General features: G+C 47.4%; 7 protein-coding genes across 9 annotated transcripts; 3 read left to right on the top strand and 4 right to left on the bottom strand.

The window, feature by feature from the left end:
- Positions 1–2,546: 2,546 nt before the first annotated feature.
- On the top strand, positions 2,547–3,814 carry LOC132262124 (uncharacterized). Its single transcript, XM_059761266.1, has 2 exons — positions 2,547–3,062; positions 3,119–3,814. The coding sequence occupies exons 1-2, from the start codon at positions 2,853–2,855 to the stop codon at positions 3,776–3,778; spliced, it is 870 nt and encodes a 289-aa protein (XP_059617249.1). The 5' UTR covers positions 2,547–2,852; the 3' UTR covers positions 3,779–3,814.
- A 40-nt stretch (positions 3,815–3,854) lies between these two features.
- Positions 3,855–5,316, top strand: LOC132262125 (uncharacterized). Its single transcript, XM_059761268.1, has 3 exons — positions 3,855–4,127; positions 4,588–4,814; positions 4,876–5,316. The coding sequence occupies exons 1-3, from the start codon at positions 3,921–3,923 to the stop codon at positions 5,297–5,299; spliced, it is 858 nt and encodes a 285-aa protein (XP_059617251.1). The 5' UTR covers positions 3,855–3,920; the 3' UTR covers positions 5,300–5,316.
- Positions 4,119–9,084, bottom strand: LOC132262123 (ethanolaminephosphotransferase 1). 3 transcript variants are annotated; one of them, XM_059761264.1, is made up of 6 exons: positions 8,625–9,084; positions 7,801–7,986; positions 6,365–7,090; positions 5,636–5,842; positions 5,520–5,561; positions 4,119–4,732 (listed from the first exon to the last, which is right to left on the bottom strand). In XM_059761264.1, the coding sequence occupies exons 1-6, from the start codon at positions 8,679–8,681 to the stop codon at positions 4,697–4,699; spliced, it is 1,254 nt and encodes a 417-aa protein (XP_059617247.1). In that variant the 5' UTR covers positions 8,682–9,084; the 3' UTR covers positions 4,119–4,696. The 3 variants fall into 3 exon arrangements, with proteins under 3 accessions (XP_059617247.1, XP_059617248.1, XP_059617246.1); XM_059761265.1 differs by lacking the exon at positions 4,119–4,732 and having other exon boundaries at positions 5,397–5,561; positions 6,365–6,703; positions 6,764–7,090; XM_059761263.1 differs by lacking the exon at positions 4,119–4,732 and having other exon boundaries at positions 5,397–5,561.
- A 976-nt stretch (positions 9,085–10,060) lies between these two features.
- Positions 10,061–15,022, bottom strand: LOC132262591 (alpha-aminoadipic semialdehyde synthase, mitochondrial). Its single transcript, XM_059761902.1, has 7 exons — positions 14,731–15,022; positions 14,517–14,663; positions 13,765–13,941; positions 12,641–13,019; positions 12,001–12,575; positions 11,330–11,766; positions 10,061–11,262 (listed from the first exon to the last, which is right to left on the bottom strand). Exons 1-7 carry the CDS (start codon positions 14,791–14,793, stop codon positions 10,248–10,250), a joined length of 2,793 nt encoding a protein of 930 aa, XP_059617885.1. The 5' UTR covers positions 14,794–15,022; the 3' UTR covers positions 10,061–10,247.
- A 668-nt stretch (positions 15,023–15,690) lies between these two features.
- On the bottom strand, positions 15,691–19,384 carry LOC132261535 (homocysteine-responsive endoplasmic reticulum-resident ubiquitin-like domain member 2 protein). Its single transcript, XM_059760384.1, has 3 exons — positions 18,837–19,384; positions 17,770–17,990; positions 15,691–16,606 (listed from the first exon to the last, which is right to left on the bottom strand). The coding sequence occupies exons 1-3, from the start codon at positions 18,969–18,971 to the stop codon at positions 15,883–15,885; spliced, it is 1,080 nt and encodes a 359-aa protein (XP_059616367.1). The 5' UTR covers positions 18,972–19,384; the 3' UTR covers positions 15,691–15,882.
- A 153-nt stretch (positions 19,385–19,537) lies between these two features.
- On the top strand, positions 19,538–21,047 carry LOC132263077 (uncharacterized). The gene is made up of 2 exons (XM_059762649.1): positions 19,538–19,715; positions 19,787–21,047. Exons 1-2 carry the CDS (start codon positions 19,549–19,551, stop codon positions 21,045–21,047), a joined length of 1,428 nt encoding a protein of 475 aa, XP_059618632.1. The 5' UTR covers positions 19,538–19,548.
- LOC132263076 (nuclear pore complex protein Nup214) lies at positions 21,037–26,924 on the bottom strand. Its single transcript, XM_059762648.1, has 6 exons — positions 26,683–26,924; positions 26,462–26,597; positions 22,101–26,393; positions 21,398–21,529; positions 21,204–21,336; positions 21,037–21,136 (listed from the first exon to the last, which is right to left on the bottom strand). Exons 1-6 carry the CDS (start codon positions 26,716–26,718, stop codon positions 21,109–21,111), a joined length of 4,758 nt encoding a protein of 1,585 aa, XP_059618631.1. The 5' UTR covers positions 26,719–26,924; the 3' UTR covers positions 21,037–21,108.
- Between the last annotated feature and the right edge of the window lie 4 nt (positions 26,925–26,928).

Genomic DNA, 26,928 nt, shown 5'->3' with positions numbered 1-26,928 from the left:
AAAATCGACAATTTTTCAATTATGCTAATGATTTCATTCGGCGAATTTTCGCTTCAGCGATTCACTCTCTAAAGAGATTTGCAGCAAATGGATTAAGAAGCTCAGAGCTCTTTGCCAGATTCCCTCAATGGTTCTCTCTGGATTTTTGAGACATTGAACCTGGAGCTTTGAAAGCTCCCAGAGAGTATTTGAAAGGAAGCTCAGTGTTGCAATTAACCCCACAGACGGAAGGACATGAGATTTTTCGCTAGACTTGCAACATAAAGTTGCTCTTGAGCAAAATGAAGAGCGACAGAATGTAGAGAATTGAACAAGATGCATCAGCCAAGTTAATTTAAGATTTATGACAATTGTGAATTCATGATACGATTGTCCCCAATGTTGCTGGCAAAACAAAGTAAATGCTCTGTATCTCGACAGACAATGTAATTTTCCACTACAACTTGCCACACATTTGCCCAAACCCACACAAACACACAGCAGAGCATTTGCATTTTCTCCATTGCCGGTGATTTTTCTCACTTGAAAGTTGCGGAAAGTTTTGCCGCGAAAAATCTTCCATCTTCACGTCACGATTGGTGGAATTACTTGTGGATGGTTCGCCTCGAGGGTGGCGCAATTTATTCTAAAACGTAGTTTTCCAAAGTGCATGATTTGAAAATGCACAAATATATATTTTGAGAATAAAATCCCCCTGAATATATTTCATATGCAATGGCTTTTGCTATTGATGAAATATTGATATGATTTCTCTGAGAAGTTTCTCTTTTGGCGTTTTACAGCGAATTTGCAATTTATATTTTCTTCAAAGGAGCCTCACGAGAAAATCTAGGAAATTACCTTCGGCGGAAGCGGAGAAAAAAGAAACATCGCCGCAGTGTGAGAATTGCGTTCGCATTTTCTTCCAATGATAAGAATCTCACGCGACCTCGCGAGGAGTATTTTCTGTGTGTATTTTCATTTTTAGCATCTCCCCTGTTTCATCTCTCTCACAGTCATTCGCATTCATTTGTGGTTTTCCCTTCTATTCTGTATCATTTTCCACGCCAGACGCGAAGGCTCAGGCGGAAGGAGTCCTTCTGCCGACACACACAAAAAGGAACTTCGTTAGCGAGTCATTTTCATTCTGCAGTGCCGAGGAGAATTGTCGAGTGGCGAAGACAAAGGTAACAACACAAGGAAATCCTGCTGAAGGTGTAAAAAAAAAAGAATTCCGTACTATTCTGGAAGTCGCTGGATTTCTTTTTATGTCTTCTTCCCCAAACGCTCTTTGGTCGATATACGTTTTTGGGGGCGCGCCTGTAAATTGCGAAGATGTTCAGAGACGAAGAAAAAATTACAAAATTATGTAAGATGTTCTCTAAACAGGGAAAATTGAAGAAATTTTCCATTCGCCACAACGAGTGGCGCATATCATTTAGTTTATGCATAATTCATTGAATCCACGGTGGCTTTATTCTTATCCATTCGAGCTTTTGTGGATGAATGAGAGGAAAAATTTCTGTGATGAAAATGAAATTGAAATTAAATTGAAGCGATTTTCTGGCGGTCTCCGTCAGTTGTGCGACATTTTGGAGAAAAGAGCGCCCAAGAAATTTGTTAACAACATTTTCAGTAGATCAATTTAATGTTTTCCTGTCACTCTTCTTCTGCTTTTCTTTCTCTCCTGTGTGGGGAAAAGTATTAAAGTTGCTTTTGACTCTGTGTTAGAGAAATTGAACTAGGGAGAAACTGGAGTTTGCTTCTTGCCTTCTTCGCATCCTCGAAAGTTTCACGATGACACGAGCTGTGAAGGAGGAACTCGTGCTAATCCAATTGTATGCAACCAGAAGCTCAACTTGGAATCTCACACTTGACCTGCCACATCGTCACCGAGTGTTATTCGTGGTTTGCCCGGGATTGTAAGTTGGGTGTTTTCAGTCCAGCATTTGAATCGATTGCCGGAAGTTCCCATTGGGGAAATTTATATAATTAATTTAGCAACAATTTCGGCCAAAATGGAAATTCCATGCCAACCGCATCGCAAATGTCCGGACAGTGTGGGTTGACCCAAAACAGAGTGATACAATTTGCAATGGTGACAAATTACTGTCCTATGACCTTTTGTGCAGGGGAAAGTTCATCTGGTGAAGTGCAAGAGCAAGCTCATTGTTCGCCCAGATTGAACTGCTAGACAAACTCTTTCTATCATGAAAAGTGCTCACAAGATGAAGTTAATGGATTGAAATTGAGAGGAACATGCAGAAAATGTCTTAAACTTATTCAATAGCGCTTTTGACAGATTTCACATAATAAGGCGAGATGTTTTTCATGCCAAAGATATTGAGTAATAACAAATTAGCTTAATTAGTATTGATAAGAATGGATCAAGGCTGAAATATTATGATCAGAAGTGGAGTAAAGCTCAGCGGACAACAATTCACACACTTCTTAACGCCTCAAAAGGCATTTTCCATCGCTTTTTGAACTCCTTCCATTGCAATGAATTTGCAATGCAAATATTATAAATATTTGCACTTCCCTAATACTGTACACCACTTCCGACCATAATATCTGCCCCTTGTTCATTTCAAAACCCATTGGAAGTGTTGAAAGTCAGAGATTTGAGCTATTATTTTCCCCTTGGGAGGGACAAAAAAGTTCTAGTTTTCCATATAAACACCAAACAACATTGGATTTCTCGGTCTTCCTTATCTGAACAAGCAATATTTGTCACATCCGTAATTTATGACACGTCTGTTAAGTCCCATAATCAGCTGTTCGCTGATATGAACTTGAGAACGAGCACCACTAACTTCCTTATCACGGCTCAGTGCGTTTTCGGCCTTTGAGATAGTTATTGGTCTCTGACGATGTCGAACACAGATCGTTTGGTGTCGATTCCACCTGAGGATCTCCTCACACTCCTGGACATGTACAAAGTCAATTGGCCACGGCATTTGCTTAGCTACCAAACGATCTATCACTTCTTTCTGTGGCTGCAGAAGAACTCGTCGATTGAGGATCTCTTCGTATGGAGTCTCAACGGCTCTTGGCGACAAAATGGAACTGTGATCATCAAGGTGAGTGTTGAGCAGATATCTGGGGATATTCCAAGAGTTGATAAAGCTTCTTGCAGAGTCACCGTGACATTCACATTGCCACTTTGGATGAGACTCACGAGAGTCTCTTCCGAGCTCTGTGTCTCCTCGATTGGAGTCCAGGCATCCTCGTGTGCTCCTTCTTGGAATACATGCGACCGGCGCCTCTCAGAGCCATTGAGAAGTGCAGAGTTCCTGTTGCCTATGACTGTTCCTACAAGTTCTTCATACTGGCCAAGGAGAAAGCGATGGATCTGCAGGAGGTGAATCTGCCAGAGAACATCACAATCAAGAGACTCGCTGTTGAAGACGCTTCAGTGGCCAATGATTTGTGGCCATACAAGAAGGATGGATCTCTCGTGTTCCTTGAGCGAATGGCAAAGTACAATGTTGCCTTCAGTGCGTATTCCTCGACAGGACAACTCGTTGGCTGGGTGTTTGTGGACTCTTCTCTGGGCATTGGCACACTTCACGTCGTTGATGAGTTTCGCGGCAGGAAAATTGCTCAAGCTCTGGTCGTGAAGATGTGTCACTATCTTTCCGGCACTCTCAATATTGATCCTCACACGTTCATCGTGACGAATAACTATCCATCGATTAATCTCTTCAAGAAGCTCGGCTTTGTGGAAAACACCGAACTCGGCTATTGGATTCAAACCAAACCATTCAGCGAGAATGGTGCAAAGTTGTGTGCGTGAGAGATAAAAATAATAAAATTGAATAAGTGGGACTAATTCGCAACTCATTTCTGACATAATTCGCCATGAGAGATCGGCTCAATGAGCCGCAGTCTTTTCTCAACCTCTGCTGTGAAAGTATCGCGCTGTCTTTACCCAAATAATGCATCAAGATCATCTTGTTGAGATTCCCAGTGAGAATTGGATAGAATTGCGTGATAAGTTCAGCACTGATTGGCCTCGAAACATTGTGAATTACTACACTATCAACACTTACATCAGCTGGCGTGAAAAGTCAAACAAGATAGATCATCTGCACTTCTACAGCCTCAATGGCGAGTGGAGACGAGATGCAACGGTGCTTATTGTGGTAAAGTGTCTTTTCTTTCGCATACATGCAGACTTTTACAACACTTATAGTAAATCTATATTGAGTATTTGCGTTGATTTGTTCAGTCACTCTGTGTGGGCATTCGAAGTGATCTGCAGTTGTTATCAATCAAGTGCAAAAGTCAAGCATAGACAAGTGCATTTAAAAATGCTGAGAAAGCTTAATCTAATGGGCGTTAAACTATATGAAAATTCTCCTTGGCAGTGATTTGGTAGCTTTCATGAACCCAAAAAGCAAACAAACTACTTTATGAATGACTTATTCTCTTGCCTATTATTCCCACAATCTTGCTTAAAAGTCTCTAGATTAAATGCTTTTTTTTCTTTGAGTATTCTTGCGATCTCTAAACTGCAGATCATTTCCTCAAGAATGCCACTCAGAGGATCTCTTGATTAATCTCTTTTGCTCTTCAATCTCTTCGCTCTTCCCCTGTATCCAGGATCGGTATCAGTTATTCGTCTGCAGTCTTGATGAGTCAAATGCACAGCTGAAGAGAGCCCTCGAGCTGCTGGACTGGCGCGCTGGCTTCAAGATCAGCTCCTTCGTGTCTAAGCATCGGCCAGCGGTGCTTCACTTGGTGGAATCTAGAAGATTAGAGAAGGAATACGACAGTGAGACAATCCTCTACCATCTTCCACGTCATTTGGCTCAAGCCGTATTAGTCGAGTTAGTTTTAGCTTTTTGATTTGTGGCCAGGAATATTCTAACTCGCGCCACTTTTTTCTAGCTGTCCAGATGACATCGAATTGCATCCCATGCGTGAGGAGGACGCAATCGTTGCCGATCGCGTGTGGCCAAATCGTCACGTTGGATCGCTCTTTTTCCTCCAGCGCCTCATCGCGTGGAATCCAAATGTTGGCGCCTACACGCGGGATGGAAAGCTCGTGGCGTGGTGTTTTCTCCTTCAAGCCGGTGCATTGGGAGCCTTGCAGGTCGATGAGGGATATCAGCGACGAGGCTTGGGAAGCCTGGTGGCCAGAGCCATGATTAGGAAGCTGTGTGATCAGGGAATTGAGACTTTTGCATTCGTCAATGTGGACAACACGGCGTCGAAGAGGATGTTCGAGAGGCTCGACTTTGAGCGGACAGATTTCATCTACTGGCTCAGAACCCTTCCCACAGATCCTTCAATTCCTCCATGGTCGGATTAGAAGAATGTTATGGTACTTATGGCAAATGACACGACGTTTATTGGATGCAGATCGCAATGGAAAAAAAAACATTCCAATGATATGGATTTGGAAGTAAATGAGGAATTAGTCATCAAAATTTTCTTCTTCGGCAACATTCGCTTTAATCCCAATTCTATGTCAACCATCAGAATGTTTGGATTCATTTCAATTTCACTGTATTCCTATTGATTTCTCTTACTTGGAAGCATTTGATATTGAAGTGATGGCACATTTCTCGCACCTGCAAAGAGGCGAGACAAATGGAATCAATCAGCCGGCGCTGCGAGCTGTGCATGTCAATGGGAATTCTCTTACCACACACGTGCCATAGTGAATGTGGGCGGCTGTTGATATTCCCGTGATTGTGTACACCACGGCCAGTTCCATGCCGACACTGAAGTGCACACCCAGGCTGTCGTAGAAGGGAAACGTTGACACTCCAGTGGCCACAAGGAGCACCCACAGCAGCCCATTCCAGCAGTCCGTCCGCGTGTCGGACATTTGGGCAACAATCAGCCGACACTGCAGAGATTCAATCGGTCAATATTGAAGTGCGCGACAAGAGTTCAGCTCCAAGGGGGAGATAGTATGGCAAAACTCCACACACTTTCAGCTCTTAGCTAACAATGAATTGTCTGCAATTGATATTCCTGCAAGAATCCGCCTGAAACTGCTCTTTAAGGCATTATTTTGACTTAAGCATTAGAATTTATGTGCCTGAATCCTATTTTCTCATCAAATTCCACCCAAATTCTCCCAAGAATCATGGTAAAATGTTGGAGAAAGAAGCATTAAAGGACGTAATATTGTATGTGAATACTTCTCATCATAATATCTCCCCCTTGAGTCGCACCGAGATGCAGTTGTTAATTAAAATTGCATGTTATCATGATGCACGGGATGAAATTGAATTTGGCAAATTGCGAAGCTTTCAATTAAATCACCAATTTGTGAAATACAAATTGGCAATTTGTAAATGTGATCTGTTGATTTTGAACACAATTGGTGGAAAAATGATATGATTTTTTGCGATAAATGTCTTACGCAGATGTTGGAGAAGATTGTCCCAAAGCACACAAATAGCATCCGAGGATCCAGAGTGACCACATCATTGATGGACAAGACCATCCAGTAGTGCGACACGGCGTACAATCCGACCAGTGGCATTAGGGGACGAATGGCCTCGAGGAAGGGGCGCATCTTGCCCGTTCGATCCCTGTATGACTTGTAGATGTTCCACAGGATCACCGGATGACTGCTCAGGACGGCGGAGAGCACGAGCAGCACGAGGAATGAGTCTGCTGGCGTTAAACCGAAGAAAGTCGGCGCTCGCCACAGCCAAGGACCAACGCAGAAAGTCACGCTGAGAACTATCGTGACGCCCTGAGAAGAAGAAGACACTGAGTAAATTGTCAGAGAGACTTGGGCAATTGCAGGTCTTACCCACATAGTGAAATCGTAGCCCCACGGCAGGAACATCACGCCTGTGTTGTACTTCTCGAAGTGCGTGAGGTAGAAGTTGAGGAAGATCACGTAGGAGATCACGTAGAACATCCTGATCGGTGGAAGGTCCGTCACTCCGAACAGAGTGAACATGTAGATGGGAATGAGGGCGGCTGAGTAGGAGTCCAGGCCGTGATCGAAGAGTTCTCCGAGTGGTCCGCTTGTGCCTGTCCTCCTGGCCTGCTTCCCATCGATTCCGTCCAGGTTGTAGGCCAGGAAGATACCAAAAGCGGCCGCCAACCAAACCCATCGAGGGATGGGATTCTCCTGCAAAAGGAAGGCATTGAGCATCACATGGATTTCAGGGAGGATGCAGAGACCAAGGGAAAATAATATGGCTAAACAATTTCTGTGAAATACTTCCAGGTCTTTGGCAGTGCTTAAAACACGCATACAGAGAAACAGTATTTTAGAAATATTTGAAGTCTCTAGCGAATATTTTGATGTGATTCAATTTTTAATCACTCTTTTGTATGCACTTTGGAACATAACCTAAAAAAAACCTTGAAATATTGAAAAGAATCCCTTAAAGAAACTTATTCGGAATCTTTTCAAGGTTAAATTGGGTATTTTTCATATTTTTCAATTCACACAGATCTTGAAATAGAGAATTTTGTATCCTGAAACAATGTTTTAGAGGTTATGATCAATCTTAGCACAATTAACATCAGTTTAACATTAAAAACTTGTAATTTTCATCAGATATCATTATAATTGTGTCACTAAATACAAATTCTACCAGGTTAGGCGCAAGAATGAATGATTTTGGAGGTTATGTAGGGACAAAGATTGTCTTAAATTCTTAACATAACCAATAAAGATGGAAAGAACCATTTTTCCCTCCAAGTATTGAATATTTGAATGCACTATATTGAAGATATTCAAGCACTTACGCTTTCAAATACTTCAACTGAGTTGTACACCCCTTCTCACCATAATATCTCCCCCTTGGCAGAGAATTTTAGGAATCATTTTACCTCCTGATCTGCAGCCGTAAAGCCGTAATCGTAATTTCCTATGAGGAAGAATGTGGCCACAGTAAGGAGGAATCCGGTGAATGTGATCAAGTTGGGCGCCAACCAGCGCGGAAAGTACTTCACGCACCAATTCCAGAAGGGATGCATTACGTGCACGGACAGCAGACTCGTGTCCACGCTGTTGTACTGGAAGAATTAAACCAAGAGAGAAATGCATGTCAACAACTCCTTGTTTGTGTTTACTTCCTCAATGGCAATCGCGCGCTATCGCGACACTTTCGAAGGAAAGCGGGAAGATTCTCCACAATCTCTCCTCGTCTCAATGTTTTGTAGTGTTGTTGTTATTTTTTCCGCGAAAGCATCATCACCCCACTCGGCGATAATGCCACATGGGCGCGATAAAGTTGTGGAGAGTGGAACTGATGGAAGGCCAAAGGTGAAAGACGCCATTGACTTCTCCCCAGTGAAAATATGTGGGGAAAATTAGAAGAAGAAAAAAGGGCATTTTACACCATTCCAGAGAATATCTTCGTTTATCGAGGAATGTTGCAAGGAAATACAATATTTTGTCATAACAAAAAGCACAGTGTTGAGCAAGTCTTTCGACAGGGTTCGAAAGGGTTTTGCCCAGTCCTCATTTCTTATCACAATTCACTTGTATTCTCTGAATTACCAAATAAGCTCTGCTTTGGCAATCTTCTCATTCTCCATAATACAACATTCATTTTCATTCTAATTTGATTGGCAAAACAACAGCGCAAAAGCATGCGGAAAGTGCGCAAAAAGCTCACACGGGGCAATTATTCGGCACGCAAAATGTTTACCTTGTATCTCTCGAAGCCTTTGAGATGCTCATCACTGAGATACTTGTAGTGGAACATTTTCGACAATCACTCAAGATCGACAGGTGAAAGATGCGGTGTGCAGAAGTTATCACAAAAGTGTCATGAGATGATTTAGCACTGGATGATTGCAGAGACCACAAATCGTTGAAACTTCCTCGAGACACTCTCTCTGGACCTCAATTCACTCGCAAAAGCACATTTCCGGTCTGGCACTTTAACTCGCTTATTTAGAATCTGTTGGCGGAGGATTTGAGGACAGTGCGGAGATGAGGAGGAGCGCTTTTTTTTTCTCAAGATTGAGAAATGTGCGTTGGAGAAGAGAGAGAGAGAGACAGAGACAGAGAGAGAGGCGGAAAGGGGGAGATAATCACACTCGCTGGGCGGTGTGAAGAGTTGAGTATATGTATTTCCCGAGTGTGCTCAGCTTGCCGGTCACTGATCAACTGAATGACTGGCAGTCGGGCAGCTAAAGTCTCTGTGGCGCGGAAAAAAGTCGCTCCTCAAGTCTCTTATTTGTGAATTACACAAAATTATTATATTGTTCCCATTGTACAAACACTCTTCTTCTCTATGTGTGTGGGATTCTCCCTCTATGTTCAATTCCAGTCAGAGAGAGAGAGAGAGCGAATGCCCGCGATAAGACGGAAACATAGCAAAGCAGTGTTAAAGCATTACGTTGAAAAGCGCTAATGAGTTGTGGGAAATGTGCTAAAAAATTGCCTCGGGCCAATTAATCATTTGCGAATGTCGTTATCGAAAAACCGCCCAAAGCAGATCGAACGATTCAAACGAATCAATCTCGCTCTCTCAATTTCCAGGCGGAATTGTCGCGGTCAAAGGTCACGCAGCATTTCCATATCAGCACCGCACTTGCTCGCGGCATGCCATCGCCAAGAGGAGGCCAATGTGTGCATCTATTTCGGTGGCTATTGACTGAGTACAAACACACGCACACATTCTGGACGTTTGCTTGCCGTCACGCGTGAGTACAACCGTCAATGGTCTTGAAGGAATTCCCATTCAGAGGAAGCAACAAACAGTTTTTTTTTGCGCGCGTTCAACAGTGATAAACAGCCAAATATCAACACGATGGCAATTGAGCCGCGACATTCACTTATTAGCAATTGTTAGGCTGCCAGAGCGATCCTCAAACATTCAACAGTACACAGTCAGAGCATTACAGTCTTGCAGACACGAAGATTTTCACTTTATTTCACTATAATTTTACACATTTTATTCAATACCAAAGAGCGGATATCAATGATAGGAAATGCTGTACAGCTCAGCGCAAGTAATTAATAATTCTATTCACAAATGAGTGCATTTATTGCATGTCTTTGGATCATTTTAATCAGTCGATTAATAAACCAAGATTTAATAACTGAGGAATATTTCAGGATGAATGAGTGTATAAATTTACAGAAATTATTTAATATTTATTTTAGCTGCACTATCTCCCCCTTGTTCATTACAAAATCTCTTGTAATATCGCGCAATTATCTTAAGTAGAGCGTGGAATTCACTCGGACTCTTATCTACATTACTTTTAGTCAGGTAATTAGATTCCATCGACAGGTATTCGTTGGCAGACATACTGGAGAATCAGAGGAACGTGCTGGTCTCCTGGGCCGAGAGACCCTCAGCCTCCAGCCTGGTGAGGATGGTGCGGTAGATGTCTGGCGTGAAGGGCAGCACGACGCCTCTGTGCTGGATCTCTCCGTCCAGGATCATCTTGGCGGCGATGGCGGCCGGGAAGCCGACGGTCAGAGCCATGGCAGAGTGACCGCCGCTGACCGCCGGCTGGCCATAAACCACGAAGTTGATGCCGCGCTCTTCGCGTCTGCCGTCACTCCAGCGAATCCCGACTTCGTGACGCAGAATCACGAGATCCCGCTCGTGCTCACTGAACGCCAGCTTGTGCGACAGGTAGTGACTGAGAGTGTCCAGCGGTGTGACCATTTTCCTCACCGGAATATCCTCCAGCAGCCCGAGTTGCTCGATTCCAGCGCTGTTGCCGATCCTCTCGGCCAACTTCTGCTTCAGGTTCTCGTAGAAGATGCTCGTGTCCGCCAGTCCCAGCAGATTCACAATCAGCTCTCTCCACGTGATCTCCGGCCCGTTGGGATGCAGCATCGCGTGCGGTTCGGTGTCGATGAGTCCCAGCAGTTGCATCTCCTTGATGCACTCCGAAAAGCCCTTGTAGCGAATTGTGCCGCGCAGGCACGTGTGCACCTGATTGCCTAGGCCATACAGATGGGAGTACTTCGTGGAGTCCCTGTTGGGGAAGCCCTCGAGGGCGAAGCCCGGCAGGAAGGTCAGATCACGCGGTGTGGACATGAGATCTCCACCTCCAGAGATCTCCACCACTTGTCCCTTGCTGAGGTACTTCGCGGCCGAGAGCGTGTTCAGGAGCGCTCCTCTGGGCGACCAGGAGAACTTGTAGCGCAGCGGATTGTCGGAGTTCTCAGGAGCCGGAAGACCACCACAGTAGCTGACGAATGACTCAATGGTGCCGCCCTGTTGCTGGACATTGTGGAAGCAATCCAGCGCGAGGAAGTGATCGATGCCCGGATCCAATCCGACTTCGTTCATCAGCGTCACTCCAGCGGCTTTCGCCCTGCAATCAGAGAGGTTCTATTCTTCTTATCTGCTCGTGCATCTGCAATAGAAAGCTGATCACTTACTCATCATTGAGTGCCAGGACTTCGTCGTTCACGTAACTCGCCGTGACGAGATGCGTGTTCCCGTGCACGCAGTGCTTGGCCACGAGGCCGTGCAGAGAGTAGGGCAGCAGGGAGACCACGAGATCGCTCTCCGCGCAGAGTTCCGCCAGGTGATCCTTGTTCTCGTGCACGTCCAGATACACGCTGTCCACGCCGGGATAGCGATCAGCCAGGCGATCGCTCTCCTCCTTCAGATGCGAGCAGACCTTGATGTTGATCTTGTCATCGCGATGGAGATACTCAACCAGAGGCGCCGAGACGAAGCCGGCGCCCAGAACAACGACGCTCTTCTTGCCCTCCATCGAGCATTCGCTCTTGTGGCGCGATCGGCTGCTCTCCCTCAGCTCGCTGATGTACTCATAGTCGGGCGTCAATTTCCCATTGCTGGTGATCAGAGCCTGTGGAAGTGCGAGCAAAGAGACTTATCAAACTAATCCCTCGGACAGTCAGAGTCGAACTGTATTACGTGGAATTGTGTTGATTAGATAATAGAAGCGATGCTTGGGGAAATTTTTTGAAACACACACGATAAGCCCAATAAAGTGCTCTCACGCGATGTGCGATAACAGAGCATATCGCCAGAGTTCTCATCAAATAAAATTTCCACAGATCCCTCGAGATTGATTACTTACGCCATACACTGGCCCTGAGAAGCTGTGCGCCTCCAGCGGCTTCGTGGCGTCACTCTGCAGGATGTCCATGGCGAAGGGATAGAGTAGATCGCCGAAGAAGTCCGTGGACTCCCTAGGCAGCTGCGTGGGCATGTTGTCGATGGAGCACACCAGCACTCCGGGACCCTTGAAGCTCTTCGTGTCCTTGTTCCTGTCCGCGTCGTACAGGCAGAAGGGCGTGTCGATGGTCGTGCACTCGTTCATGAACTCAATGGAGCCGCCCGGATCCGCCGAGATGTCGCAGATGGCCAGCATCCTGTGCGGCAGCGCCGGCGCGCCGCGGCTCGTGGGCAGCCAGGGCGTGTTGGCGGGCCGCAGGAGATTCTTCGCGTCCGGAATGGTGAGCAATTTCGGACTGCCGACAGCCCAGTAGATCCCATTGACGATCACCGAGGCGAACGGCGCGATCTTCTGGCTGAACGTCGAGATGTATCGCTCTGGATACTGATCGTACTCTTGCGGATCGAATCCGCCACCCTCGCGTCGCTCCAGATGATCCGACCGACTCACCTCGCAGCCGTACAACTTGTTCTGATCTGCAGAAGGCAATGCCATTAGATGCTGAGCCACACAATGACGTCACTCTCTCACTCTCACTCACTTCCGTGCTCAGACACTTTCTGCAGCATCTCCGGCGGCACGTACTCGATGGGCAGCTCGGCGAACACTTCCTGTGCGCCCTGCGACACGTTGCCCGATCCGGAGAAGACGAACGTCAGCGGCCCGATGGAGTTGGGCATCATGCCCAGCGAGATCTCGTAGCCGCAGTCGCGGATCGCCTGGCGCGCCATGGAGGAATTGCGGTAGTTGTGCGCCGGACCCACGTGCATGAAGGGCGTGTGGTGGCCCAGCGCCAGCAGACGCAGCCCCAGGCCGTGCAGGATGTTCACCATTCCGGCCACGCCGGCGTACTTGCCGAAAGCGACGAGTCTCTGCCCATTCGCGTCCATGATCTTCTCGTAGTCCAGCAAGCGGATGTTCTAGAGAACGAGAAGTCAACGATCAATCTCCTTTCAAATTAGCAATTAAAAGCTCTGCGAGCTTTAAGTCAAGGGGGAGATATTGAGGTGTGAAAAAGTGTATAAATTAGCAGAAATATGAATAAATTTGCGTATTTGTTTCAATTGTCCTAAGATATCCTTGTAATTTCCTTGGTAATTTCCTAGCTTATAGGCTTTAAAGGTTGTTGATAAAGCTGTTAAGTTCATTTCTAAGATATTTAGATAAAAAATAACTAAAAAAATTCACATAAAAACACTGCTTTTTAGCGTCAAACTCGTTTTTCTACCATCATTTTTGGTTCATAACTTCACAATTTATCGAGAATTGATCAGAAAAAATGCCGTTGAAGTAAAGCGTTAAAGATTTTTCAATTAAATTCAATTTCAACCTTTCTTTTCGAGTGCAATAAGGTTGCTCAAGAGGCGGAATTTCGCGACAAAGAAGCATCGCATCAGTGTCATAATCGCGCCCCATTCAAATCCCATTGAGGGCTATAAATAGAGCTTTCGCGACAGGCTCAAAGCGCTCAAAGCGAATGCTCGGAAGCGCGTGAATCCGAGAGCTGATATGGCCTTAAGTTGTAAGAAAAATTCTCAAGATTCTTATCTCACAGAGGGCTTGATAAGCTCATTCCGCCGCTCTCACGAGTTGTTTACGCGCGATGTGTTTGATTTGCTCGACATTCACAAAATTTATTTCCTTCCTGACTTTAAGCTTATTCACCTTCTCCAGGATGGCGTCGAGCAGCGGCATGTTCGTCTCCTGTGCCTTAATTGTATGCGAGAAGATGCAGTACGTCTTGGATGGGATTAGTTGGTCGGCGGGCACTTGCTTCACGCCAAAAATCACGGACGCCTCACTGATGTCCTCCTGCACCACAGCGCCGGCATTCAAGTACGACTGCAAGAGAAAAGGAGGGAGTTTTTTTTTGCTACGTCTTTCTGCAGGTCAGAATGAGCAGCGCTCATTGTGACGATAACCCCAAGAGAGTGGGTAATCTAATCAATGTTGGGGCCTCTTTTCAGCACCAATTGACAATGATTTCATGTGCGTGGCCATATTGGCCAATTGATGCTTCAATTCGCACAAGATTCACGCGTGGAAAACACCTGGAAGTCCAGCCTTGCCACTGAGAGATAAGGCATAAGTTAGTTGTTATTGTTACAAATCATCGTGGAAAACAAGGCGAAAAAATGATGGAAACGACGCACAAATGATTGCGGGAACTTCTCGTGGTACTTGAGAAAATCCTCTTGCACGAGATTTCTCGTGGAATTTACCACCCACTCTCAGCGGAACAGGCCATAAATTGCCCCATATCTCTGGGCGGGAAGGAACAGTTGATGAAGCCCATGACATTCCCGAGAGCCACTGCGTATCTCCGAGTGACAATATTCGCACACTCCCCCGATAAGAGGCTGATAACAGGGCCACTTCTGAGGCCCATAGGATCACTCGGCGCTCTTAAATGTTACCTGCATCGGATAGGCGCGTCGATTGGACGGCTGCACGATGACTTTCACGCCCTTCTTGGTCAGGCGCTTCACGTGGCTGGGATTGAAGGGCGCCCGACGCTCCCACACAGACTGATCCTCGCGCCGGATGGCCAGGACTTTGCCCGTCTGCAAGTGGAAAAACACCACATGGAATATTCCCAGCGATAGGGCTTAGTTTTTTCCTCCTCCTCACATGCTTGAAGCGACACGAGATGCTCATAGCGAATGGATTGAGGCTCCTCAAGTGCAGATACATCTTCACCACAGATCACTTTCTCTCTCACACTTGTTCTTCTATCCTCTCTGGCTGCTCACACACAACTGATCACCCGTCCGGACGATGAGCCAGCGCTGGACGTGGCGAGAAACATTGATAATGATAAGACAAGTTTGTTGCTATTCACTCGCAATTCGGCATTGACTCAGGCCTTCGCTTGGCGATCCTACTGCAAATTTCACGTCGTATCACACTCTCGCACAAATGCCCCCAGAGATATTATTGGACAATTGAGAGATAATCGGCAAATTCACTGGAAGATTCAACAGGAAAACCGTTAAGTGGATTTGAAGGTGTGCCGAAACAGCCGCGAAGCAGGCAAAACACAAGTGAAACATCAACATTTTCCATTATTTTTCTCAATATATTTTCTTTCTCCACTCTTCTTTTCTTTCCAAATATATCATCTGTATACTTAAATTACCACCTATCATTGTGACTCTTGGTGTGGATTTGAGTGGCACAAAGCAGTGTTCAGAGGCTTTTCTTTTCTCTCTCTCTTTCTCGCAATTGGAAAACTGAGAGAGAAATGTTGCAAACATGTTTCATGTTTCATAAATCATGTTTCAGGACAATATTATATATTTTATTTTCCTTCGCAATACTCAAAAAAGTCATTATAAAACATCGTCATTTAGGATCTTTCAGCCTAAACTACACCTCGAAATTTTGGTTTAAGAGACAACAACGGAAAATGTGGGTTTTTTTCTTATTTTCATAAGTTAATAAATTATTTCTATAAAGCCAAACTCAATAATTTTTCCTTTTTGCACGTATTTTTCCCACCCTTTGTGCCCTCAAGCCGCGCTAAAGCGGGGAAGGATTGATCAGAAATTCACCATCAATTCGCATGAAAGGATGTTTTTATGGGAAAACAATAATAATAATAATAATATATATTTTGTACAGTTTTGCACACTCCAATATTGGAATCAATGCGAATTATTTATAGTGTGTTTTTGTGTGACTCTCCAAATTACAAACGGAAATATTACTTGCTAAGCGCGATTATTCCACCTGATAATCCACTGGGTAATCATTCTCCTGGCACGCGTGCGTGCGTGACACTTACAGCGCCGCCGCCTCTGGGATCAGCGACGCGAAGAACGAGAGCACGAAAGTGCGCAGAAAGGCAATCACAGGAGTTCTGTTCGTCTCATCGCGGACAACCGCGTCGGACGCCTCGTCCTCGGCGTCAGTGTTGTTGTTATTGTTGTTATTGATCACCGGCGGCCGCGGCTCCAGCGGCGCCCTGTTGTTGTTCGCCTCCGCGCCGCCACCCATGTGGCGAAACACGCCCGTGTGATAGCAGTAGATGAGAATCCCTATCGCCACGACAATTAGGCACCGCGTTGGTGATGAGTAGAAGTACACGAGGGTGATGAGGACCATCAGGCGGCTGAAGGCGTAGAAGATGTCCAGCCAATCGCGCTGCTCCGGCCCCTCGTCGCGCACCAGATTGGGGAAGCGCGGCTGTGGCGCCTCCGCCACAGGCTCTGGCGCCGCCTCGGCGGCTGGCGCCTGATCGGCCGCAGGAGGAACGAAGGCAGGCGGCTGGTAGGCCGCCTGTGCGCCGGGGCGCGACATGAGACTCACGTACTGATTCATGTAGTCCACGTACGCCTGCTGCAGCCACTGTTGGTAGGCCAGCTGCTGCGCCACCAGGAAATTGCCTGGCTGCGGCATCCCGCCGAATTGGCCCACATGCGCGTCCTGCGCCGCCGCATTCACTCCCGGCATCGCACTGGCTTCCGCCATCGGCACTTGATCGCCGCCCAGAGCGCGCCTTTGCCTGCAAGAATTGGTGCATTTTATCGACAGGAAGCTTTTATTCTTTGTAATAAAGTTAAATACTGCAAAATCTTAAGGAAATCATGATAAAAATAGTGCTTTAATCTTATAGAAATGCTAGAATACTATGAAGAAACTTAGGATTTGATGCAAGTTTACTTTCATAACTTATAAAATACGTTGTTATAGTTATGAATTCGTAAAAATGCGTTGTAAGATTGCGATTCATAACATTTATAAAAGTGAGGAAATAAATGGGTTTTAACAGCTGAAATTCGTAATTAATAAACTCGTTAAAAAAAAAAACGTTAAATTACAACCCAAATTCATAGCTTTTACGAATTGAAATACGAAAGTTACAACGACTCAATATTTTTTTTAAGTTGTTATAAAATCAATTAAAATGCAAATTCTTTCGATTGAAAGCGTCTTTATGGAATCCTTTGATGGAATTAAATCAATAAATTTGATTGAAAAACCAACAATTGCCACAGAATTGGAAGATTGAGAGATTTTATCAATTTTCCGCCCCTCAAAAAAACACACACAAACAAACAATTTAGCAGCTGATCAATCTTATGATTTGGCAAGATTTTCCACATGTTACCCACAATCTCTCTAATCACGCAAAATTATTATCAGAGAGCGAGAGAGAAAAATACAATCGTAAAGTAGCATTTAGCATTGCCTTGGTTTTCCCCAACAAAGACAAGCTTTTTCAAGAAAGTGCGAGACAAGCTGTGCGATGATGCAATGATGGCAATTAAACATTTTTTTCATTGGTACACGTCGCTGCGACTCTTTCTCTCTCTCTCTCTCTAAATATGCCTTTTCTCCATGGAATTTCGATTTCACGAGTGTCGATTAGACATAAATAAATCTCGTACACGAGAGATAAACAAAAACTAGCAAAGGAGGTTCTTTTTTAGCTGTTCTGATATCACTTCAAAAGCCCAAATACATTATTATTATTATTCTCATTGCATTACTCAATGTTTCTACTTTTGATAACACCACAATATTCAAAAGAAGAATTGGGACAAAAGTCTGCGAAACTTTCCAAGACATCGCATGTCGATAACACGCACGCAAGCGTTGATTTTTCCATGAAAATCAACCACTTTTCACTGCTACAAACACTCGTGATCGTGACACAATTCTCACCTCAATCCTTCGCTCTCCAGCGTCGTTCTGCTGTTGTCCTGCGCGCCTTTCTTGGCGCCTTCGCCACTTCCCGCGTCGCTGCCGTGCGGATTCATCTTGGGCGTGAACACGAGATGAACTGTGTGAGTCTCCTGGCCCTCATACTGCCTCAGGACATCCTTCAGCACGACTGTGTCGTTCAACAGCTGCCCTGAATAGATCAACTTCTGCTCCTCCGTGCTCTGAAATGGTCAGCAAAACACTCTTCTCAATTTCCCACTGATTGCACACCAAATTCCTCCTTATCAACTTGCCAACGAGTGGAGAAATACTCGCGCCCAATTGTGTGAGTGTGATTTGATAAGAGCATTATCACATCCTCGCACGATTCACGTCTCGAGCACCGTGTCGATCTAGCAAATTTCCCCGCCTTTCCGGGCGTGAAACTGTCTCGACGACTAATTTACCGAATTTACCCCAATTTTTGCACCTTTTCAACGCAAATTATTGTATTTATACAGGTTGTTATTGAGTCTATCTAAAAGACTTTTTAATAAAATATTCTTGGCTTGATTATTCACATTGACATTGAATTTGTTTGAACAAAATTGTCCTGAAACCATTAAAAAATTAAATAAACAGTAAGTTTACTTAATTTTTAACGTATTTCATTAAATATTTGACTACAATTTGAAGTTTATCGTTCATAAAATAGAGAGAATAATATCTTTATGGGTATTTCAACATGAAAACATGTAAAACATTGCTTAATTGCTTCTCGATTAAAGCCATAAGTCTGTCGAGAACTTTACTGTATTTCTTTTAGCGCATTAATTAATGAAATTGATTCAATTAGCGCTGAATTCGGCTCAAAAGTGACCAACAACAGCCAAAAAACCCACCAGAAGAGCTTCAAGCGCGAGTTATTCAAGCTGACGAGCCAAAATCGTAAACATTTTCGCCTTTGACGAGTAAACAACAACAATTTCAGCCCGTTTTTTGCAGTGTGCCATTGAACTGGAGGTTTTGTCACCCAAAGACGTCTTGCTTAGCGGGCAAAATATGCGGAAGTGGCCGCTGGTACTCACAGGTTTGCACGGATAGACTTCCGAGAGATATCCCTTGAGCCTCTTGATGGTCCAGGAGAGTTCGCACTTGATGGTCTGATCCTCGAACTGCTGATTGGGCGCCTTGACAATCAAAGTCACGGGAATTGTGTCCATTGTGGCGCCCCAAAACGCCCCCACGTCGCACTCGCCTCTGCCCACCGGGAACACACTCCCTGATCCGGCGCCGCCCGTTGGCCGGAAGTGGCTGCGCGATGATGAAATACACGAAAATCCAGAGATGGAAGTCAGGCGACAAAGTTGACACTTGCGGAGATTCTCTGTTGATTTTCCTCCAGCGAAAAAATCACACTTGCTGCTGGCAAATGATGCAATTTCCACACAATCGCGACACACGGTGATCTTGTGCTCCTGCTTGACTGATAATTTCTGCACTCAATTGCGTCTCTCGGGCACTTTTTCTATATAAATAAATGAACAATTAACTTTTTCACGATTCACTCACAGCTATTTGGACGATTCTCATTGGCCAGCGATCGCTAGTTGCGCGTGTTGGCGCGCGTGGCGCTGCGGTGTGCAGCTGTTTTCCGGAAAAAGCACGACTCATCCGGGAATTCCCGACATTTCTCGAGTCACACTCAAATCAGCTGTTTTTCGGAACATCAAAATATTTTGGTTTTTTTCACAACCAATTGTGATCAATTTTTCTCGTATTTTCACATGTAATTCGACCATGCCACGGTGTAAAATCGTCACAAGTCTGTACGATAAGTCCTTCAACACCCTCCAAAGTGTCCTGTGGAAGTGTGCTGATGCCCTGGACCGCGAAAATACGGGGCTGAATCGCTCCTTCCTCGTCGCGCAAGTCAATTCTTACATCACTGACAATCTCTCCGCCAAGTAAGTCATCCGCTGGATGGACTGGAAGTCTCCATCTCCTGTAATCTCACTCACCTTCTGCCCCTTTGCAGCCTGCTTGAGGAGCTGATGGAGCGTCAGGATGGCACATCTCACATGTACTTCATGTTCCTGCTGCGTCCGGATTGCAGGAAGTTCACAGCCAGAAACATCATGCTTCCCTACTCTTCCTGGGAATCGATCTTCTCCACGCACTTCCGCAACATTGTGGTGCTGAATCTGTCCCTCTCCTGCACAGATTACATCCTGCAATTTGTGCCGCGCTACTGTCCAAATCTCGAGGTGCTGAACGCCACTTGTCGCTACGAGAGAATGCGAATTGGCCTGAATGCCGCCGCCTTCTCGCTGTCCGTGACAGACGCCGGCCTGGATCACCTGTGCGAGTGCCAGAAGCTGCGCATCCTGGTGGTGAATGAGCCCAGGAGTCAATCGCGCGGCATCCAGACCAGCATCACGTACAACGGTCTGCGGAAGCTGCTGCGGAACGTGCAGACGCTGGAGAGCATCACGTACTCGGATCTGGGGAGTGTGATTGGGAAGGGCATGGAGAACGTGGACAGCCTTAATCTGCGCATTGTGCGCCACTTCAACGCCACCGGCGACACAATGGCGGAAATTCTGCGTCTCTGTCAGCGTCTCGAGAGTCTCTATCTCACCTTCTTCAACAACACACCGCACGAGGATGTTCTGCAGCAAATCTTCCACTTCCAGCCGCGCCTGCGGAGTCTCCAGGTCATCAACTTCAACTGCCATCGCTACACACGCAACCTCTTCACGTCCGTCGGCGCCGCGCTGCAGGAATTGCACATCGCTGAACACCACGAACCGCTGCGATTCGCCGAATTGCTGGTCATCGGACGCCTCTGTCCGCGCCTGCGACACTTCACCATCTGCAACTACAGCGACAATCAGCCGCAAATGTGCGCACCGCCCAACTTTGGCCAATTCAGCCACCTGGAGATCTTCGAGATCGGCTGGAGTTGCATCAACTTCCCCTTCGTGATGCTCTTCTGCCTGCAGAACGCCCAGCACTGCCTCCGGAGTCTCACGGTGACGCATCGCGTGTGCGACAAGATCACCTTCGTCGATGACTTCCTGCTGAAACACTTCACATTCCACGCCATCCAGGAGATCACGATCTCCTCGTGCTATCGCTTCAGTCGCACGGGCCTCGAGGCGCTCATTCAGCGTCACGACACGCTGCAGTGCCTCAATGTTCACTGTCCGGACGACTGTGGCGACATTCACGACTTCATTCGCAACAACAACCTCGATCTGGTGTTCATCAACAAACTCCATCAGCTTCTCGAGTGAAAGTTTAATGTATTTCAAGAGCACAGGGATCTTCACATCATCATCAATTCCTTCTTCACATTCACTGACGCCACGTGGAGAAGGCGGAACTGCAAGAGAAATCATCATCATCAACGTCAATGAGAAAGAAGCAGAAGTCATTCATCAACTTCTCACCCTCCAAACTGCATCTTCGCCTGATTCGCATTGTTGTTCTGCGCCAAATTCCCAAAAGTCATTCCAGTATCTGAAGATCCGAGCGTGGCGAACAAATTGCTCTGCTGCTGATTCGACGACGCATTGGCAAAAGCTGTGCGCAACAACCAAAGATCAACAATCTTCTTATCTTCTTATCGTTGATTAATACTTACAACTTCCTGTATTGGCAAATGATCCAAATCCCGAGGGCTTCAGTGATGAACCAAAAGTCGCCGCGCCACCAAACGTTGGCGATGATCCAAACGTCGCGGGACCACCAAAAGTCGGTGAAGAGCCAAAAGCAGCTGAAATTGTAAATTGCAATTCAATTTAAAATTGAATAAATGATGCGTAAATATGTTAAGTAAATTGACCACTCGTTGCAACATTACAGAAATCGTATTTCACTTCGTAAAAGCTACCAATTTGCTGTTGCCACTTTAGCGCTTTTTACAGCTTATATTGGTGGCCGCCCGGCGGCGCTAGTGTAAAGTAAGAATGTAAGATGAACGAGAAGGCGTTGTAAGGCAAAGTTGGGAGTTTATTTAATACGAGTTTCAGCTATTAAACGCGAAAAATGAATTCAACAGGGCCAATTAGTGAATTCCAGTGACAAGACATCTTCATCCGCAACTGTCCCTGACATTGGACGTGTTTCCGATGAGATTCTTGAAGGATTTCGCTAGCCAGATTGTCAGGGAAAATGTTTTGTTGTGACATTCTAACATAATCGCGTTTTCGTGCTCAGAAAGAACAAACAGAAACCAAAAGTACTTTTAAATGCTTTCTAAACGCAATTGGTTTCCTGGGAAAAGGATCGAAACGATCGTAAAGTTGCAACGAACGGTGAGTTTGAATAGATTAAATCTGACTTACACTGAGGCTTTGCGAAGGCAGTCGGCGATCCGAATCCCGTTTGCGCCACTGAAGGTCCTCCTTGGGCGAAAGCGCCGCCAGAAGGCGATCCAAAAGGCCTCCCAAAGGCCGAAGGCGAGCCAAAGACTGAGCTCGGCTGCTGCTGCGGCTGTTGCTGACCGAAGCCAAAGCCTGGCGATGCCGCGGCAGCCGCATTGTCACCACCGAAGATCGACGTTTGCGCCTGTGGCGTTGCCGGCGTGGCGCCAAAAACAGAAGATCCTCCAAAGACTGAAGATGTGGATTTCGTGGGTGTCGATCCGCCAAAGATGCTTCCAGAATTCGAATTGGGACTCGCCGGTGTGCCAAAGACATTCCCAGTCGAAGCTGGAGCGGTTGTCTGGCCAAAAACACCGCCGCCGCCGCCGCCAAAGATGCTCGTTGTGTTGGCATTGGCGGCGCCAAAGACTGACGAGCTCTCGCTGGGCTGCGCTTGGAAGCCGGTAGAGCCAAAAATCGATCCTCCACTCGCGCCAAAAGGCGTCGCAGCGACAGTTGCAGCAGCTGTGCTGGCGGGAGTGAAACTGAACGGAGTTGCGGAAGTCGTTGTGACACTGGCAAATGGACTGGCGACGGTTGTTGTCGCTGAGACAGCGCCAAACGGCTGCACTTCAGTCTTCACGACACTGCTGAAGAGTCCAGAAGGCGGCGAAGTGCTGGTCGTTGTCGTTGCGGCGGCTGTTGCAGTGCCAAATTGCAGTTTAAAAGGCTCGGCGGCGGTTGTTGCAGCAGCAACAGTTGTGGCTGAACTGCCGCCAAAGATTGACGCTGCTGTTGTTGTTGCTGTTGCGGCACTGCCAAAGCCTCCAATTGAGAACACCGAGAATGGCTTGGCATCTGCCGGCTTTTCCGCTACAGTTGTTGGCTGACAGAAGCTGAGATTCTTCAACAAGTTGTCCGCATCGAAAGCCGTCGAAGAAGTGGTCACACTGGCTGTTGTCTTGGCAATTGTCGTTGCAACTGTTGCTGCTGCAGAGGAAATTATTGTTGGCACAATTGTTGTCGTGACAATTGTGTCTTTAACACCCGGAAGGACGAATTTGAATCCCGAATCCACCTTCTTCGGCACCTCAACAATCTCCTTCTTCACCACTGTTGTTGGCACAACAGTTGAAGTCGCTGCCGAGCTGACTGTGCTCAAGACTGACGCCTCAAGAGCCGCCATTGGCGTCGATATTCCCGCTGATCCTCCGCCGAAGGACAAATTGAGCACTTGCGCCGGCGTCGCACTCGCCGCCGGCTTCTCACTTTTCACACCATCCGCCGTCAGTGATCCGAAAGACGACAAACCGCCGAAGATCGATGCTGTGGATGAAGCTGTGGAAGCTGCAATTTGACTGAAGATTCCGCCACTGGTTGCTGGACTGGAGGATGCGATCGCAGGAGCCGCGAAAGCTGCCTTGTTCCCCTGATTGAACACACCGAGTGGCGATTTCTGGATGTTGAAGGCAAACGGTGGCGTCTTGTTCAAATCACCACTTTGCTGACTCTGCTGCGCATTCTCACTCAATCCCGTCGTCGTCTTGCTGGTCAGCAGAGCAGCCACTGTTGGACTGGCAACAGAAGGTTTTGCAGCAATTGCCGCTGTTGGTTTCGGTGCAAAGACAATTTCCTGCTGCTGCTGCGGAGGAGGAGGCTTGTTCTCCTCACTCTCCGTCCTCGTTGAGGTGAAGATGAAACTCTTTCCGTCACTCTTGGGCGGGAAAATCGACGGCACAGTGGCCGCGAAGGGTTTTCCCACCTCAAAACCACCCCCAAGAGATGGTTTAGTCGCCACCGGAGCGGGTTTTGGTGGCTCCACCACGGGCTTCGATGCCTTTGGCGTGGCCTTCGCCACAGGACGCGTGGGCGGAACCTGCTTGGGATCCACAACAACCTTCACGAACTGCGGGAAACTCTGCTGCTGTTGCTGTTGCTGTTGCTGAGTCGCTGTCTGGAGAGTCTTTGCCTTCGCCGCAGCCTCTCGACGCTCCTGCACAATCACCGAATTCACACCCTTTCGCTCCGGTCGTTGCGGATGAATTGTCCTGATCTCACGATCCTTGAGCACCGCCGAGAGTCTCTTCATCTTCGACGCACAGAGTTTCCTCGTGTCCGCCTGAACTTCCTCCACCAGCGCCAGCGAGACAACAGAATCCGAGAGTGAATCAAAATCCTCAACACTCGCCTTCTGATTCACCTTGACGTTCATCTTCTTCCTGATCTCATTCAGCCTCTTCCGCTGACCCATCAGAATCTCCCGCTCAATGTTGATGGTCTGATAAATCACCTCCATTCGCGGCACACGCATGCGATCCTTGCTCTGCTGCTTCCTCTCCTCCTCGTGCAGCACCCAAACACTGTCAATCTGCTTCTTGATCTCCTCCAGGTGAATCCTGTTGCTGGTCAGCATGCCCTGCAGCTTATTCAACTGCCTCCTGTTGGTCAAATTGGCGCCACTGTGCAGATTCACATTCGTGTACGTCGGCTTGGTCACAACTTCCCACTTGCTCTTCGCCTCTTCCGTCATCATGAACGCCTCATTGAGTGTCATCGTGAGAATCCTCACGTCAGCACTCAGCGATTCGATGCTCTCCATGCCTTCCACCGTCAATTCCGTCAACTCTCGCAACTGCTTCGACATGTTGCTCAGCGTCTCCTGACTCCCAATCTGCGTGTCAATGTTCTGCGAGCGCTTCATGGGATCACTGAGATCCTTCTCAAAGGCCTGCATCTCTTCCATGATCATCTTCTGAATCACAGCATTATTCTCATCGTCCAGCGGAATGACATTCGACGCCTTCGCCACGCTCTTCTTCTCCGCCTGGGCGGCAGAATAGCTGGGCGGCACGGTGATGAGTGGCTTGTTCTGGTCAGCAGACGGAGCAACAGCTTTTGGGGCAGTCACAGTAGGAGGCGCCGCGCTGGGCTTGACAAAGGGCGTTCCTGCCTTCGGCACATTCTCACTGAGCCCAAAAGACGCCACTGGCTTGCTCACGACCGGCTGCTGAGCGACATTCCCAAAGATGCTCGGCGCCTTGAAGGCTTCAGTAGTGCCGAAGAGTCCTTTCGCCTTCTGCGCCACCATTGGCGTTGATGTGGCGGCGGGAGGGATTGCGAACGGAGTCTCCGGCTCCTTCGCCACAGCCGCCGGAACGCTGGCAGCGATGGGAGACGGAGTCTGAACAGGAGGCTGCTTCTGAGGCGTCACAGAGACAAACTCCCCCAATCCCGAAGTGTCCGCAAGCGGTCGAGGTGGAGAACATATTCCGGGCACATTCTGAATGGTGTTGAGGATGTTGAAGGACACCAGAACGCCATCCGTCGAGAGCAAGTGAATCATCGGCATCACTGGCATCTCCTGCTCACCAACAACCACCTGATGCGTGCATCCCGTCTCCAGGCAGAAGCCCAGCGGATAGCTCTCCTGCTTCTTCGCCGTCAGCGGCAATTCCGCGCGCGCCTCATCCAGCATGCACCACTGTCGCCACACGGGCGCATCTCCGGCCTCATTCGTGGCCAGGACGCCCACTTCCATGCTGTTGGCCGACGCCATGAGCAGCGTGTTCCAGGGCAGGATGTGGATGAGGTACACCTGCGTCTGGCGCGGCCCGGAGCCGCTGTAGCAGATGTCTTCGTAGTTGATGCACGAGATCTGGCCACTCTTCGGCGCATTGACGACGTAGAGAACCGGCGGCGCGGGTTCGTTCAGCGCCGCAAAGGCCACAGCGAACTGATAAGTCGACAGCCACTGAATGGAGATGGCCAGCAGTGGCCCAGCTTGAGTGTCCAGCGGACAATCAATCACCCGGATGGGCTTGAGATCGGGTTTGTACTGAATCAACTTCCCATTCGGACATCCCGCCACGATTTGCTTCCCCTTGGGACTCCAACAGACACTGGAGATGGTCTGGGCCTTGTCCACCGTGTGGAACTCGAAGCCCTGCTCCTTCAGCACGAACATCGACAGCGCGCCGTTCTCCAGGCAAACGGCCAGGACGTTCGAGATGGCGGGATTCCACGCGAGTTGCTTTGATCGCACGCCAGTGTCCGGCGACAGGCGGATGCTCTGCAGCGTGCGCACGTTCTGCGAGAGGAACGTCTGCACGACGTACAAGAGGATCATCGTGATGCCATTCACGACCACATCCACAGCCAAGATCGTGTTGTCGCAATTCACGGCGATTTGCGTGGCCTCGCTGGGCAGTGGAATCGTCCGAACGGGTGCATTTTCATCCACCACCTTCCCTCCCGTGAGTGCTGACAGCTGAACAACTGCGGAGAACCCAAGAAAAGCCTCAGAATAGCGACACAAAAGGACAGAAAAGAAGGCATCTTCTCACCCTTGAGCTCCGGAAGTGGAGACGCCACGAAAACCAGCCCAAAAGCACTCGCCGTGGCGACCAGCTGACAGTGGGGCTTCACAGTGGCATCTGCCCCAAAGATTTTCACTTTGCTCTGCAATTTAAACTGTACTTCCTGCGAAAAGGAGGAAAATCCCACATCGACATAACCTCAATAACATTCGCCACAGCGTTTTCCGGGCATTTGGCGATATACTCACAGTCACATCAATGAAATCGGGTGCCTTTTCAACCATTTTCACAATTTATCACTATAAAGATGGGATTTTCACCGTAAAATTCACATAAGAGCCAATAATAACAGTTTTACGAAAATTCTCCTTGCGGAACTTGACGCCGAGTAACTCCGCAATTCGCCACTGGCGCTGAATGTCACTTTGGGAACAGTTACGAATTTTCGTAAGCAAAATGAAAAATTTCGAGGGATTTTTCTCATGAAAAACAGG

This window comes from Phlebotomus argentipes, unplaced genomic scaffold (genome assembly GCF_947086385.1).
Source record: "Phlebotomus argentipes unplaced genomic scaffold, Phlebotomus argentipes genome assembly contig_15, whole genome shotgun sequence".
NCBI classification, from domain to species: domain Eukaryota; kingdom Metazoa; phylum Arthropoda; class Insecta; order Diptera; family Psychodidae; genus Phlebotomus; species Phlebotomus argentipes.
The sequence above is the reverse complement of the archived record's forward strand: the minus strand, read 5'-3'. Positions and strand labels throughout refer to the sequence as shown.